Source organism: Harmonia axyridis, chromosome 5, assembly GCF_914767665.1.
Source record: "Harmonia axyridis chromosome 5, icHarAxyr1.1, whole genome shotgun sequence".
NCBI classification, from domain to species: domain Eukaryota; kingdom Metazoa; phylum Arthropoda; class Insecta; order Coleoptera; family Coccinellidae; genus Harmonia; species Harmonia axyridis.
The window spans coordinates 29,840,784-29,853,470 of NC_059505.1; the positions used below are offsets into that span (position 1 = coordinate 29,840,784).

The 12,687-nt window shown below is 34.1% G+C and overlaps 1 protein-coding gene across 1 annotated transcript; it reads left to right on the forward strand.

Moving 5' to 3' along the window:
* Positions 1–517: 517 nt before the first annotated feature.
* On the forward strand, positions 518–11,992 carry LOC123680915. The gene is made up of 3 exons (XM_045619037.1): positions 518–1,211; positions 7,753–8,265; positions 11,838–11,992. Exons 1-3 carry the CDS (start codon positions 518–520, stop codon positions 11,990–11,992), a joined length of 1,362 nt encoding a protein of 453 aa, XP_045474993.1.
* Positions 11,993–12,687: the final 695 nt, after the last annotated feature.

The following is a 12,687-nucleotide window of genomic DNA, read 5'->3' on the forward strand; positions in this document are numbered from 1 at the left end:
TCTTCCCGATTCACTTCTCATCTCACCGAATGGTGTGGGAAGGTGTGTCTTAGGCAGAGATCGCTGGATAGTCTAACTGAAGAGTCCACCAGCGATCTCGGGACGAAATACTATACCCTATACCCCAGGAGAGGGCGCACTTATTCTTGGCTCGAGAAAGACTCGCCAAATGTTTAAAGAGTGTACACTAAATTTTCTTACAAACTTATCTCTTGTGTCTCCTTCATCCAGTAATAATGCAATAGGACATAGTTTTTTAGGGTAAGTTTTAACATTTTTTCGCACGAATTTACCCATCTGTTATGTAAATATGTTAAACATGTCGGCAAATAAGGAAGTCGATGCGATACTCTCTCTACAAGTTAATTTCCCTTATTGTGGATACTGATGTAGAAAATCAATTGTGAAAAGTAGTACAAAGTGTCACATTTGTCACAAGTTTTTCCACCCCGGTTGTGGTTCGAAAGTGAAAAAGTGTTGTGATGTAGAGCTGACAAACCCAGTTCCGAGTGATAAAATGAGTGGCAGCTCCTCACCGATTTGTGAGACGACTGCAAAGCAGTTAAGTATTGATTCTTCTCAACCTGATCTTTTACTTAGAATCATTTCCGAGTTTGAGTCGAAAAACAATATTCTCATGGAAAATAATTCCCTACTTAGATTCAAAATCGATTCTCTCGAATATCAACTCAAAAACAAGAAACACGAAATAAACGAACTGAATAAAAAGTTTGTCAAAATCATGCCGAGCATCATACCCGATAAGCAACATATTTCGGATGACGTGAGTGTTGGAAATTCCGAGGATTCCCATGCAACAATTCCATCTGCTGTAACGAATGCTCCTTCTTTAAATGTGGACAAATCTGTAACGGGATCTTCAACTGCCACTCCTATCAATATAAAATATCCTCCCCAGAAGATCACCTATTCTCAAGTAACTCAGGCGATTAGGTCAGCCCGCCAACTAAATGGTAGAGATGGGTTGAGTGAAGCTGTTCCTGCAGAAAAAAACTCAGATTCCGAATGGAAATTTGTAAAAAATAAAAATCGCAAGCCTAGAAAAACCCTAGTTGTTGGAACCTATTCCGGAGCAGCAGACGTTGAGGGCTTAGACAAGTTCAAGGCTTTCCACGTCTCGAATCTGAAACCCGACACAAGTGTTGAGAACTTACAGAACTTTCTCAAAAATAAGTTTTCAAATGTTATATGTGAGAAATTATCTTCACGCTATCCCAATTCCTATTCATCATTCAAAGTACTCATTCCTAGTTCTGAGTATAATAAGGCACTTGAAGGTTCAAATTGGCCCAATAAGGTCAACGTACATCATTTTTTTCACCGAAAAGGGACAAATCAGGATCAACTACGTTAGTTCCTACTTTAAATGGAGGTTGCTTGAAAATCATGCAACCAAATACCCAGTGCATTTCAAACAAATTGGATAGTTTAGAATTGCTATTGGAAGAAACAAATGCAGATGTACTGAGTGTCGCAGAACATTGGTGCAGTGTGGACAATATCAGAGCGGTGGTGATTGCTGGCTATGTTCGGGCTGATTACTTTTGCCGTACCTCTAGGCAACATGGTGGATCGGCTATATATACGAAGCAGAGTTTACAAGTGAAGAAACTGAAGGTTTCCGGATTCTCCGAGGAAATGCACATTGAGATTTGTGGTGTTGTAGTTTCGGATCAAGACATTCGTATGGGCATCATCAGTGTTTATCGGTCCTGTTCTGGTAATTTGGAAATGTTTTTTGATAAACTGTTTTACGCATTGCAGTCATGTATTAACGTTGTTGATCATATTTTTCTTTGTGGAGATTTAAACAAAGATTTCTTAAGGAAAAACTGTAATAACTCTAAATTGTTGAATGATTTGCTAGATTGCTTTGGATTGAGTGTAACGTCACAGTATTCCACTAGAGAATTCACGAACATAAACGGTCATACCAGTATATCAAAAGTTGATTACATCATTACTAATGTTGATCCACATGACTATAAAGTTGTAGTTTTCGATCCCCATATTAGTGATCATAAGGCTATTTTACTACAGGTGAATTTCAGACTAGAACACAAGCAAAAGATCGAAACATATTCGTTTAGGAATCTAAGTCAGAATAATGTAGATAATTTCTTAGTCTCATTATCTAAGTGTAATTTTGCTGAACTTTATTCGAATTCTGATATTGATGCATGTTTTGAGACATTCGTTAATATTGTTCGCTATTATCTTGAAGAAAACTGTCCTATGCGTAAACGAACTTCAACACCTTCAGTAAAAAAATGGATAACACCCGAGATCATCCAGAGTAAACAGAACCTGTCGAACCTCCATTGGCTCCATAAAAATTTTGGCCTCTTAGATACTTATGAAAACTACAAGGTAGCAAAACATCAGCATATTGCGCTGATAAAACGCACAAAATATAAGTTTTATAGTTCTGTTATTGACAACTCTTCGAACAGAAATAAGACAGTTTGGAATATAGTAAACGGACTTACTGGAAGAACTAATAGTGGTTGTTGTAATATTTCCATAAATTTAGATGGACAACTATGTAGCGATCCGAATTTGTTGGCTGATATTTTTGCCAAACATTTTTCTACCATAACTACCTCTAAATTAAAATTTTGCTATGGTGATGATTTATCACAGTCTTTCACAATGACGCCCATGGTGAGCGCAAAATTTTTCTTCTATCCTGTCACGGGATTTGAAGTCGTGGAAACCATTAAATCATTGAAAAATAAAAAGAGCGTTGGAGTCGATTCTATATCAACTAAAATAATAAAGGCAATGGGTGAAGTAGTTAGTGAGCATTTTGCACTTCTCATCAATCTCTCCATAACATCTGCAACTTTTCCTCGTATTTTAAAGAAGTCTATAGTTATTCCGATATTCAAAAGTGGTAACCTAATGAAATAGCGAATTATCGCCCAATATCTATTATCAGCTTGCTCTCGAAGGTATTCGAGAAAATTGTTTTCTCCAGAATGATGAATTATCTCAATGGATTCAAAATATTAAACCCTGCTCAACATGGTTTTAGAAGCGGTCACTCAACACAATCAGCTGCAGTTGATTTTTTTTAATCGGTCTATGAGTGTTTGGATAAGAACTTGTTTGTGGCGGGCGTATTTTTTGACCTTGCCTCCGCTTTTGATTCGCTATCTTTTGAGTTCATACTAGAAAAATGCTACAATCTGGGTTTCAGGGGAGTATTCCTGGAATGGTTACGTAGTTACCTCAACGAAAGATCGATGTCAGTTAGAATAGGCGAAAGTTATTCCGAGAGTCATTATGTTGGCCTTGGAGTTCCTCAGGGTTCTGTGCTGGGACCTCTTTTATTCATATTATTTATAAATGATCTGCCTGTGTGGTTGGCCCCCTTTTTGTTAACTTTATTCGCTGATGATACTTCTGTTGTTGTTTCTGCGGGGAGTCTTGGGCAACTCCATAGGGCATGCGAATGTATTGTGGCGGAATTTCTAAATTGGTGCCGTAGGAATAAAATTATGGTGAACATAAATAAAACTGTTTGCGTTAGATTTTGTTTAAGAAATAGTGAAGTCGAAGCATTCAGCAAAAGGTATGGAGATAACCTTATCACGGCATCAGAGTCGACAAAATTCCTTGGTATCCATGTTGATAAAAATTTAAGATGGACGACTCACATTGACGTTTTATGTAAAAAATTGAACAGCTCGTATTTTGAAATTCACAGAATTAAAGACATTCTACCTAGAAGCTGTCTGATGAGTGTTTATTTTAGTCTGGTTTATAGTCATCTATCGTATAACATTCTGGCAAAGTTAAAATTTTATTCTCAACAAAAATTGATTTGCAAGAATCCATCGGATTTAAGTTAAATATTGTACGTATGATTCGTTTCTGTGCTACGAATACTCTGGGGAAGATCTTCTGACTTCCCCAGAGTATTCGTAGCACAGAAACGAATCATACGTACAATATTTAACTTAAATCCGATGGATTCTTGCAAATCAATTTTTGTTGAGAATAAAATTTTAACTTTGCCATGTAGGTATATATATTTTCAAATGTTTGCTGTATGCCAAAGAGAATGAATTCAAATGGATGAAATTATCAGATTATCATGCTTATGAAACGAGAAATTCACAAACTTTATTGTTTCCTAGACATAAGACTTATAGATTTGAATGCTCTCCAATGTATCAGAGTATCAGGATGTTCAATCATTCGTCACCTACTATGAAATCTCTCAATTCAAAAATGTTCAAGAAAGAAATTAGGAACCTTAAAGTTAAAGGTTACTATTCAGTACAAGAATATTTGTGTGATTTTTTTATTCCTTAATTCATAGTGTTATTTATGATTATTGTTTTGTTCTCATTTTGACCTGTCCTATACACCATGTTTGTGTCTGAAAAGATCGAATAAAATTCATTTATTATTCATTTATTTATTAAATAACCAGCCATTTTCGAAAAAAAAAAAATAATAAAATTTTGAGTTAGGTGCTAGTCTTTGAATTATTCTTTAAGAAACATGTAAACATTGTATATAACCCCTTGTATATATAAATTTGTGACATATTTTATGGAAATTCATATAAAACTGCTGTAGAGCAAAAAAAACGTTGTTTCCCTTCAAGCACGTGGCTTCTACTCGCTACGCTTTGCGGATTATCACAGAAAGAGAGAGAGAAGTGTTGTGAAGGATGGAATAATTAATGGCTAAACATAAGAAATAGCTATGGAAATAACGCGTTTTTAATTATTTTTCAATAGAAATATGGAGTTATTCGGTTGAGAATAGTATTGAAACAGCTAAATGGCTATGGGAATAAAACGTTTTTAATTTTTTCAATGAGAAATGTTGAAGTTGAAAGAGATTATGAGAAATATTGAGTTATTCGGATGAGAATAGCATTGAAATAAAGTGCTTTTTTTTAAGAAAAATATGTTACATTCAAACCAATTGCCGCTAGACAATAAGTATTTTTGATGATATTGTTAATTCAACTTTTAAAGAATGTTACGCCTTATTTTATGAGTACACACAAAACTATTGTATTTTTGTCCACCCTGTACCAATTGGAATCAACATGTAATACATTTTCGGAATCAGCTAGCTAAAGTAATCGGAAAATTCAGACGAAAATGGGGGTGTTCCATTAAAAACAAAATGATGGTGACGTCATTACTCAAAAGCAATTCACCCTGTTTGTGTTAGATTATTATTTCAAAATACGGTAAATTAAAATGAAAAATCGACGTGTTTCAGGACTATTTCTTAAAATAGTCTGTTTAGCTAAAAACGAATTTGTTCCATACTTTACGGACACAGTGTATTTTATTTCCGGCGAGCCTACTCACAGAAAGTCTCAAATATCGGATCGTCTTGTCTTCCCTATATGGAACATACAGAAATTGCACTTGGTCTCATCTTTTTCACGTTTTATTCACGCTGTAAATTTCCGCCCCTGTCACTTATCGACGCGAAGGCGAGTGCTTTACGATCGTAGGAAATGAGAGGTCATCCGGACTGCCATCTGTTTCTCCGAAAATAATGATGTGACGACGGAGTTGCACTCTATGTGTTTGTATGAGATGTGGGACGTACTGAGTTATGTCCATCTGAGTTTCTTGTTGATTTCGGACGTACGCCGTCACAATCTGTGTCACTTCTCGTCATTAAATCAGAGTTATGTCCTTATTTTTTCGTTATTGAGGGAATATAGAAAAAAAATGAGAAAAACACTGACGTGAAGTTAGGAATAGTGAATCCATCCCGCAAATCAGCGGGATGAAAATTATCAATCCCGCGGATTCGCGAAAATGCGGATTGTTAACAATATAATACTATTTGTACTGAACCTACTAAATATGCTAATGAAAAGATCTTATGCTATTAAAAACATACTATAGTATAATAGTATATTATTTAACGAGCGGTAATGTAGGTCATAACTCACGAAGATGAAGTGAGTTATGATGAATTACATCAAGTGAGTTATGATGAATTACAGCACTCGCCTACGGCTCGTGCTGCAAACTTCATCTGCGTGAGTTATGACCATTACCGCAAGTTGAATACTATACTTTATCTACGACTATATCAATAAATACTAAGAAAAAAATACAGACTTAGAATATAGGCAGAAGGAACGGGAAATAAACATATGTGCTCGATCCCGAGTACGAGAGAGATGGAAACTTAGTGTCACCAATCACAATCGAACTAGCTTCGGCTAGCTCGAATCCAGTACAGAGTATAGACATAGAACTTTATTGAAAACCTTAATAGTTGCCTATTAAAATATACCAAAAAACATTCCCTGTAAACGGTGACTTAATGATTTTACTGCTACACCAATCTTGAAAATTTATTCAAACTCTTTTGAAATGTATACATATATAATATTTCATCTTCACTGTCTGAATTAATCGGCATTACTAGAACTGTTAGTGAATGAGAAGAAAATCATCCTCATTGCTGGTGACTTCAATATCGATCTAAAAGACGATGCTGTGAATATTCACAGAATGAACCTGCTTTTAAATGGATATTCATTTACTTTCCTAGTGAATGAGTACACAAGAATTGCACATAAAAGTAAGTCATGTTTGGATAATGTTTTTACTAACTGTATTAGTATAGATGAAGTGAATATCATGCAGACTAATATCTCTGATCATATGGGAGTCAAAATAAATTTTCCAACAAATACAAAACAAAATAAAATATATAAAAACATTAGGTTGCTTTCCGAAGAAAATAAAATTATATTTAAAAAACAAATAGCAGAACAAGATTGGTCCAACATTTATAACATCGCTGCAAATGAAGTAGATGAACAATGGAATCTTTTTGTGAATACCTTCATAATGCATTTTGATGAATGCTTTCCACTCAAAAAAAAGTGTGTCACCGGAAAATCATTAAAATTTAAACCCGATCAGGAAATACTGGATTTTAAAAATAGATTGAGTATATTAGGTGTCATTATGCATTATCATCCTGAACTAAAATCACTATATAATAATACCAAGAAAAACTATCAGAAATTACTGGCAAAGAAGAGAACTGAAAAATATGAAATCAGTATATCCAATTCTGATAATAAAATGAAAACAATGTGGAATATTTTCAATGAAATTACAGGTAGAGATAAAGTAAATGACACTTTCATCAGTGGAAATCCTGAAAGAGTAGCTAACATGTTTAATGAATACCTAACAACAAATGTATCGATTTTGCCCGTAAACATATTATCATGTGATATCCCAAGAGCTTCACGATCAATATTTTTGACACCTGTTACACCTAGAGAAATAGAAGAACTGAATAAACAAATTACAAATAAACATTCTAGTGGAGATGATGATATACCTATCAGCTTGATAAAATTTTGTATACAAAATTTAGCAGAAGTACTATGCTACATAATTAACAATTCCCTCACATATGGTATTTTCCCTAGTCAATTGAAGATATCTGTAATTACACCAATTTATAAAAAAGGTGATCGCGAGTCGCTTGGAAACTACAGACCCATTAGTGTACTACCAAGTTTCTCAAAATTTTTTGAAATGGCAATGTGTAACCGTCTAGTTAACTTTCTATTGGTGAACGATATACTAAATGATAACCAACATGGATATATAAAAGGAAGATCGATAATGACAGCTACTATTCAATTCACTGAAAATATAATCAAATCGTTCGAAAATAATGATATACTTCTAGGAATATTTTTAGATCTATCAAAAGCGTTTGACTGCCTGAATCAACCACTTTTGTTGGAAAAAATCGAAGCTTATGGAATAAGGGGAACTGCTTTGAGATGGTTTGAATCATATCTGGATAATAGAAAGCAGAGGGTTAAAGTTATGAAAAACGGAAAAACTACAAAATCTGACATAAAAACCAATTATACCGGTGTACCTCAAGGAAGCATATTGGGCCCTATTTTGTTCATTTTGTTCACAAATGATATGGAACGAGCACTGATGTCTGATTCGAGTCTTCTCACCAATTATGCAGATGATACAAATTTGTTGGTTGCTGGATCTACCTACCCAAACTTGATAAATGAGGCCAGCACTTCGTATAAGAAAATCGAAAACTGGATTGAAAGGAATGGTCTTATTTTGAGTCAGGAGAAAACTACCACTGTTCTCTTTAGAACCAAACAACAAAAGATCACAACACCATCTCAGATACAACTGTCAAATTTGAGCATCACACCTGAACATTGTACTAAATTTCTTGGTATGCAAATTGATGAACATCTAAACTGGAACAACCACATTATAAGTATAGGAAAAAAACTAAATTCAGTCAGCTATAGTATAAGAATAATTAGTAAATATTTAAATGAAAATTGCTTGAAAATTTTTTATTTCACTAATTTTGAAAGTTTAATGAGGTTCGGATTGATTTTCTACGGATCTGATTCAGGGGTGTTGGAGATTTTCCGTATACAAAAGAGAGTCATAAGAACTATATTTGGACTCAAACACAGAGAATCATGTAGAGGAATATTCAGGAAAAATCAGATTATGACAGTATTTGCATTGTATATATATGAATGTTTGGTTTATTTATTCAAGAATAGAAATAAGTTTGTATACAGTAGTTCCGTCCATGATTATAGTACTAGACATGTAAATATTCTTTATCCTGAACATAGATTGGTCAAATATGAGAAACATCCAACATATGCCGCAATAAAATTTTTCAACCAATTACCAGATGATATAAAAAAAAGTACAACACTCAATAAGTTTCAAAATGATGTGAAAATTAAACTCATTAATATGGAACCTTATTCCATTCATGAATACAACATTCAAGAAGTGAGGATTTAATAATTCTGTTAGTTGACACTATTCCATCTAATGTACTGTATTGTATGTAATGTATTATATTGGACATTCTTTCGGAATAAAGATCATTATTATTATTATTATTATTAATCGTTTTCAGCAAAACATTCACAATAATTAGATACAACTCAATTTGAAAACGTCAAAATGATTAAAGTGACATTCCCTCGGACATTACTCCCCTCAATAACAAGAATGGAATGTTTCCTTTCGGCCAATCGAATTGAAGCAGAGAAGTATAGAAGCAGAGATCCATATTTTCCGATTTATTATAGTGAGTTATTGTAGTGAGTTATTATAACTCACGCTGTTTGTTAATAGATGCTATCAATTGCTCAAAAGCAGTTGAATATGAATATATAATTCAATAGGAGTAGATGAACCATTTTTCCTACAACTGCTATGAAGAGTAGCGTATTCTCAACAGCTTACTCAATTTCTAAACTATGTATTGCTCATACTGTGGGAAATATTATTTCTCACGGCACTTTGCCCACACCTCGCTTGGTAGATCAATGAAATTGGGCTTTCGAGTCGTTTCTATGGAAACGCAATAAACTAGCATATACTGTCAACGAAGGCCATTTTGATTTGAATCAAGTCCATTACTTGAATCATTGAGATTTGTGCAGTTGTAGGAAAACTATAGTGTGCAACATGTGGAGAAAGTCCTTTTCTTGCTCGTGTGTTTGCGGTATTTGCCTTTCAGGCTCGTGCCACAAACTTCCACACCGGAGGTAGGTCAGCTAAAGAGGGACCTAACCAGCCTAGCATGACCCCAGTAAAAGTTGCATGGTTTTCGAGTTATTACCAAATTACGTTTTTTAGTGAATTTTCACCTTTTTTAACATTGTCAGGGTCAGAATCCTGCTGGAAAGCTCTCGAAGCTTATTTTTTTTGTTGTAATGGAATCTTAAATAGTTATTTAAGATGACATGAGTATGATTCTGTCAAAAAGTTATGTGGATTTCCGTAAATTAATGGATAAATCTTGATTTCAATTGCTAGCAAAACGAGAACTTCGAATTTGGACACCTGCTGTGAAAAAAAAATCCTTGAAACAAAACGAGCAAGTAACATCAAAAAATTGGGCATTTTAGACAGATTTAAAAATGGTACAATACACGAATCTTATGCCCATAAAACTAGGTATTTTCATCATTTTACCGATGCCCTACTTAACTAAGTTGAAACTAGGAACCCCGCTATCAGGTAATTTTGCCGCTTGCTATGACATTACATTTGATACCGGGCTTTGTTATTATTTGTTAAAGTCACAATAGGGGAAAAGATGGATTAGGGGAAGCGAAAAAGGAATATTATTGAAAAAAAGGTAAATTAATTAAAAACAGACTTAACTTTCGATTATTTATTTAATTCTTAAATCTAACTTACAGTAAATGTTCAAACTGTTTCCCTCGGACTCTAATGCATAAATGACACCGTTTTATAAAATTACGATGTTTAAAGGACAAAGTGTATGCAAAACCAATAAGAAGCGAGGAAGAATTGCGTGAACGCGTATTCGACGCAGCCCGGACCATATCGGAAATTAGTTTAAGAAAATTGAATCGTAATTTTATAAAACGGTGTCATTTATGCATTAGAGTCCGAGGGAAACAGTTTGAACATTTACTGTAAGTTAGATTTAAGAATTAAATAAATAATCGAAAGTTAAGTCTGTTTTTAATTAATTTACCTTTTTTTTCAATAATATTCTTTTTTCGCTTCCCCTAATCCATCTTTTTCCCTATTGTGACTTTAACAAATAATAACAAAGCCCGGTATCAAATGTAATGTCATAGCAAGCGGCAAAATTACCTGATAGCGGGGTTCCTAGTTTCAACTTAGTTAAGTAGGGCATCGGTAAAATGATGAAAATACCTAGCTTTATGGGCATAAGATTCGTGTATTGTACCATTTCTAAATCTGTCTAAAATGCCCAATTTTTTGATGTTACTTGCTCGTTTTGTTTCAAGAATTTTTTTTTCACAGCAGGTGTCCAAAGTCGAAGTTCTCGTTTTGCTAGCAATTGAAATCAAGATTTATCCATTAATTTACGGAAATCCACATAACTTTTTGACAGAATCATACTCATGTCATCTTAATTAACTATTTAAGATTCCATTACAACAAAAAAAATAAGCTTCGAGAGCTTTCCAGCAGAATTCTGAACCTGACAATGTTAAAAAAGGTGAAAATTCACTAAAAAACGTAATTTGGTAATAACTCGAAAACCATGCAACTTTTACTGGGGTCATGTTAGGCTGGTTAGGTCCCTCTTTAGCTGACCTACCTCCGGTGTCACTGTGAAGTGCCACTTATGGGACACCCTGTATACTTGTTACTTCCGGAATATGGTTATTGAAGGTTTCATTAAAAGCTTCAGAATATCAAATGAAAAAATAACTGTAGTGAAGCAACCACAACATCATATTGAAATAGTTTCTAGAGCTTGAGAAAAAAACTCAGAATTCTATAAATTCGAATATCTACACAATTGGACTGTGAAAATTTCAAGGATGTCTGGTTTTTTTGCTCGATCGATTTTGAAGTTTAATTATTCCGAAAAATAAACTGAAATGTAATTCATTAAAAACAAACGATATCAATTCGTTTTTCATCAGTGTACCCACGTTTCTCATCAACAGCGAGGTATTGAACACATCCATTTGAACAGTTCGAAAAACAATCCCTATTTTTCTGTTAACATGAATTCAGATGTTTATCAACATGAGTATAAAAAAGGGTAAATATCTTTGGATAACAATATAACATAGGGTTTTTCAATAAGAGGTTTTATTTAGTCAGCTTTCTGGGCAGTCACATCTGAAGATGTCATCTTTCGACATTCAACATGAAGAAACTACGTCATTACCAAAAATTCAACGATACACGCATCAACAACGTATTGAAATTGTTTGAATTCACTACAAAATGGTGAAAATTTTGCAGTTACAGTTCGTGGAACTAAAGTACTTTTGAGTAGTCGTAAAGCAGCTTCTCGACCGGTAGAAGTGAAACTGGAGAAGAAAATTGAGCTGTTGGGACAAGTTTGTGATGTAAAGAATCGAAACCGTGTGCGTCGCAAACGAAGAACTGAGCTGTAGCCCGTATTGTTGAAGGAAACCCAAGTATATGAAATCCTCGTCGATCTTGGAAATTGAGCATTATATCAACGACATTTTATGGTATTTTGCTTAAAGGGTTTAACGTTTATTTTCAACAAGACGGTGCTACGAGCCACACCAGCAATTCGAACTTGTATAATTGCGATTGTTTTTTGGCCATGTCATTTTTCGAAGAGGTGATCACAATTTGACACCGAGATCTTGTGATTTAACACCTTTTGACTTTTTTCTCCGGGGCCACGTGAAAGATAATGCTCAATATGCCAATGTTTCACAATCGAGAAATCAAGACCTTAGAGATAGAATTCATGAAATTATCGAGAACATGAACCTGCAAATGTACGAATTGGTCATGGAAAGTTTCTGAAAGGAATATGTGGTGATGCATCCGTAATCGTAACTGCTCTTTTGCTGATATCGCTTCCACCTTTAATGGCATACCTTTCGCTTTACGATGAAATAAACATCCATTGATTCCTCTTGATAGATACAAGTTTTTTCATTATCAAAATGAAGCCTCTAATTGGAATAAACCATTCATATTTTTTCTACATTTCCGAATATAATCTCTAGGCTTTTTCAGAGCTAATTTTTTCATTTTACTGCTTTTACGGAAATATAAATAAACATTTCAAATATCTTTAACTGACAAAACATCAAGAAAACATTTTAAA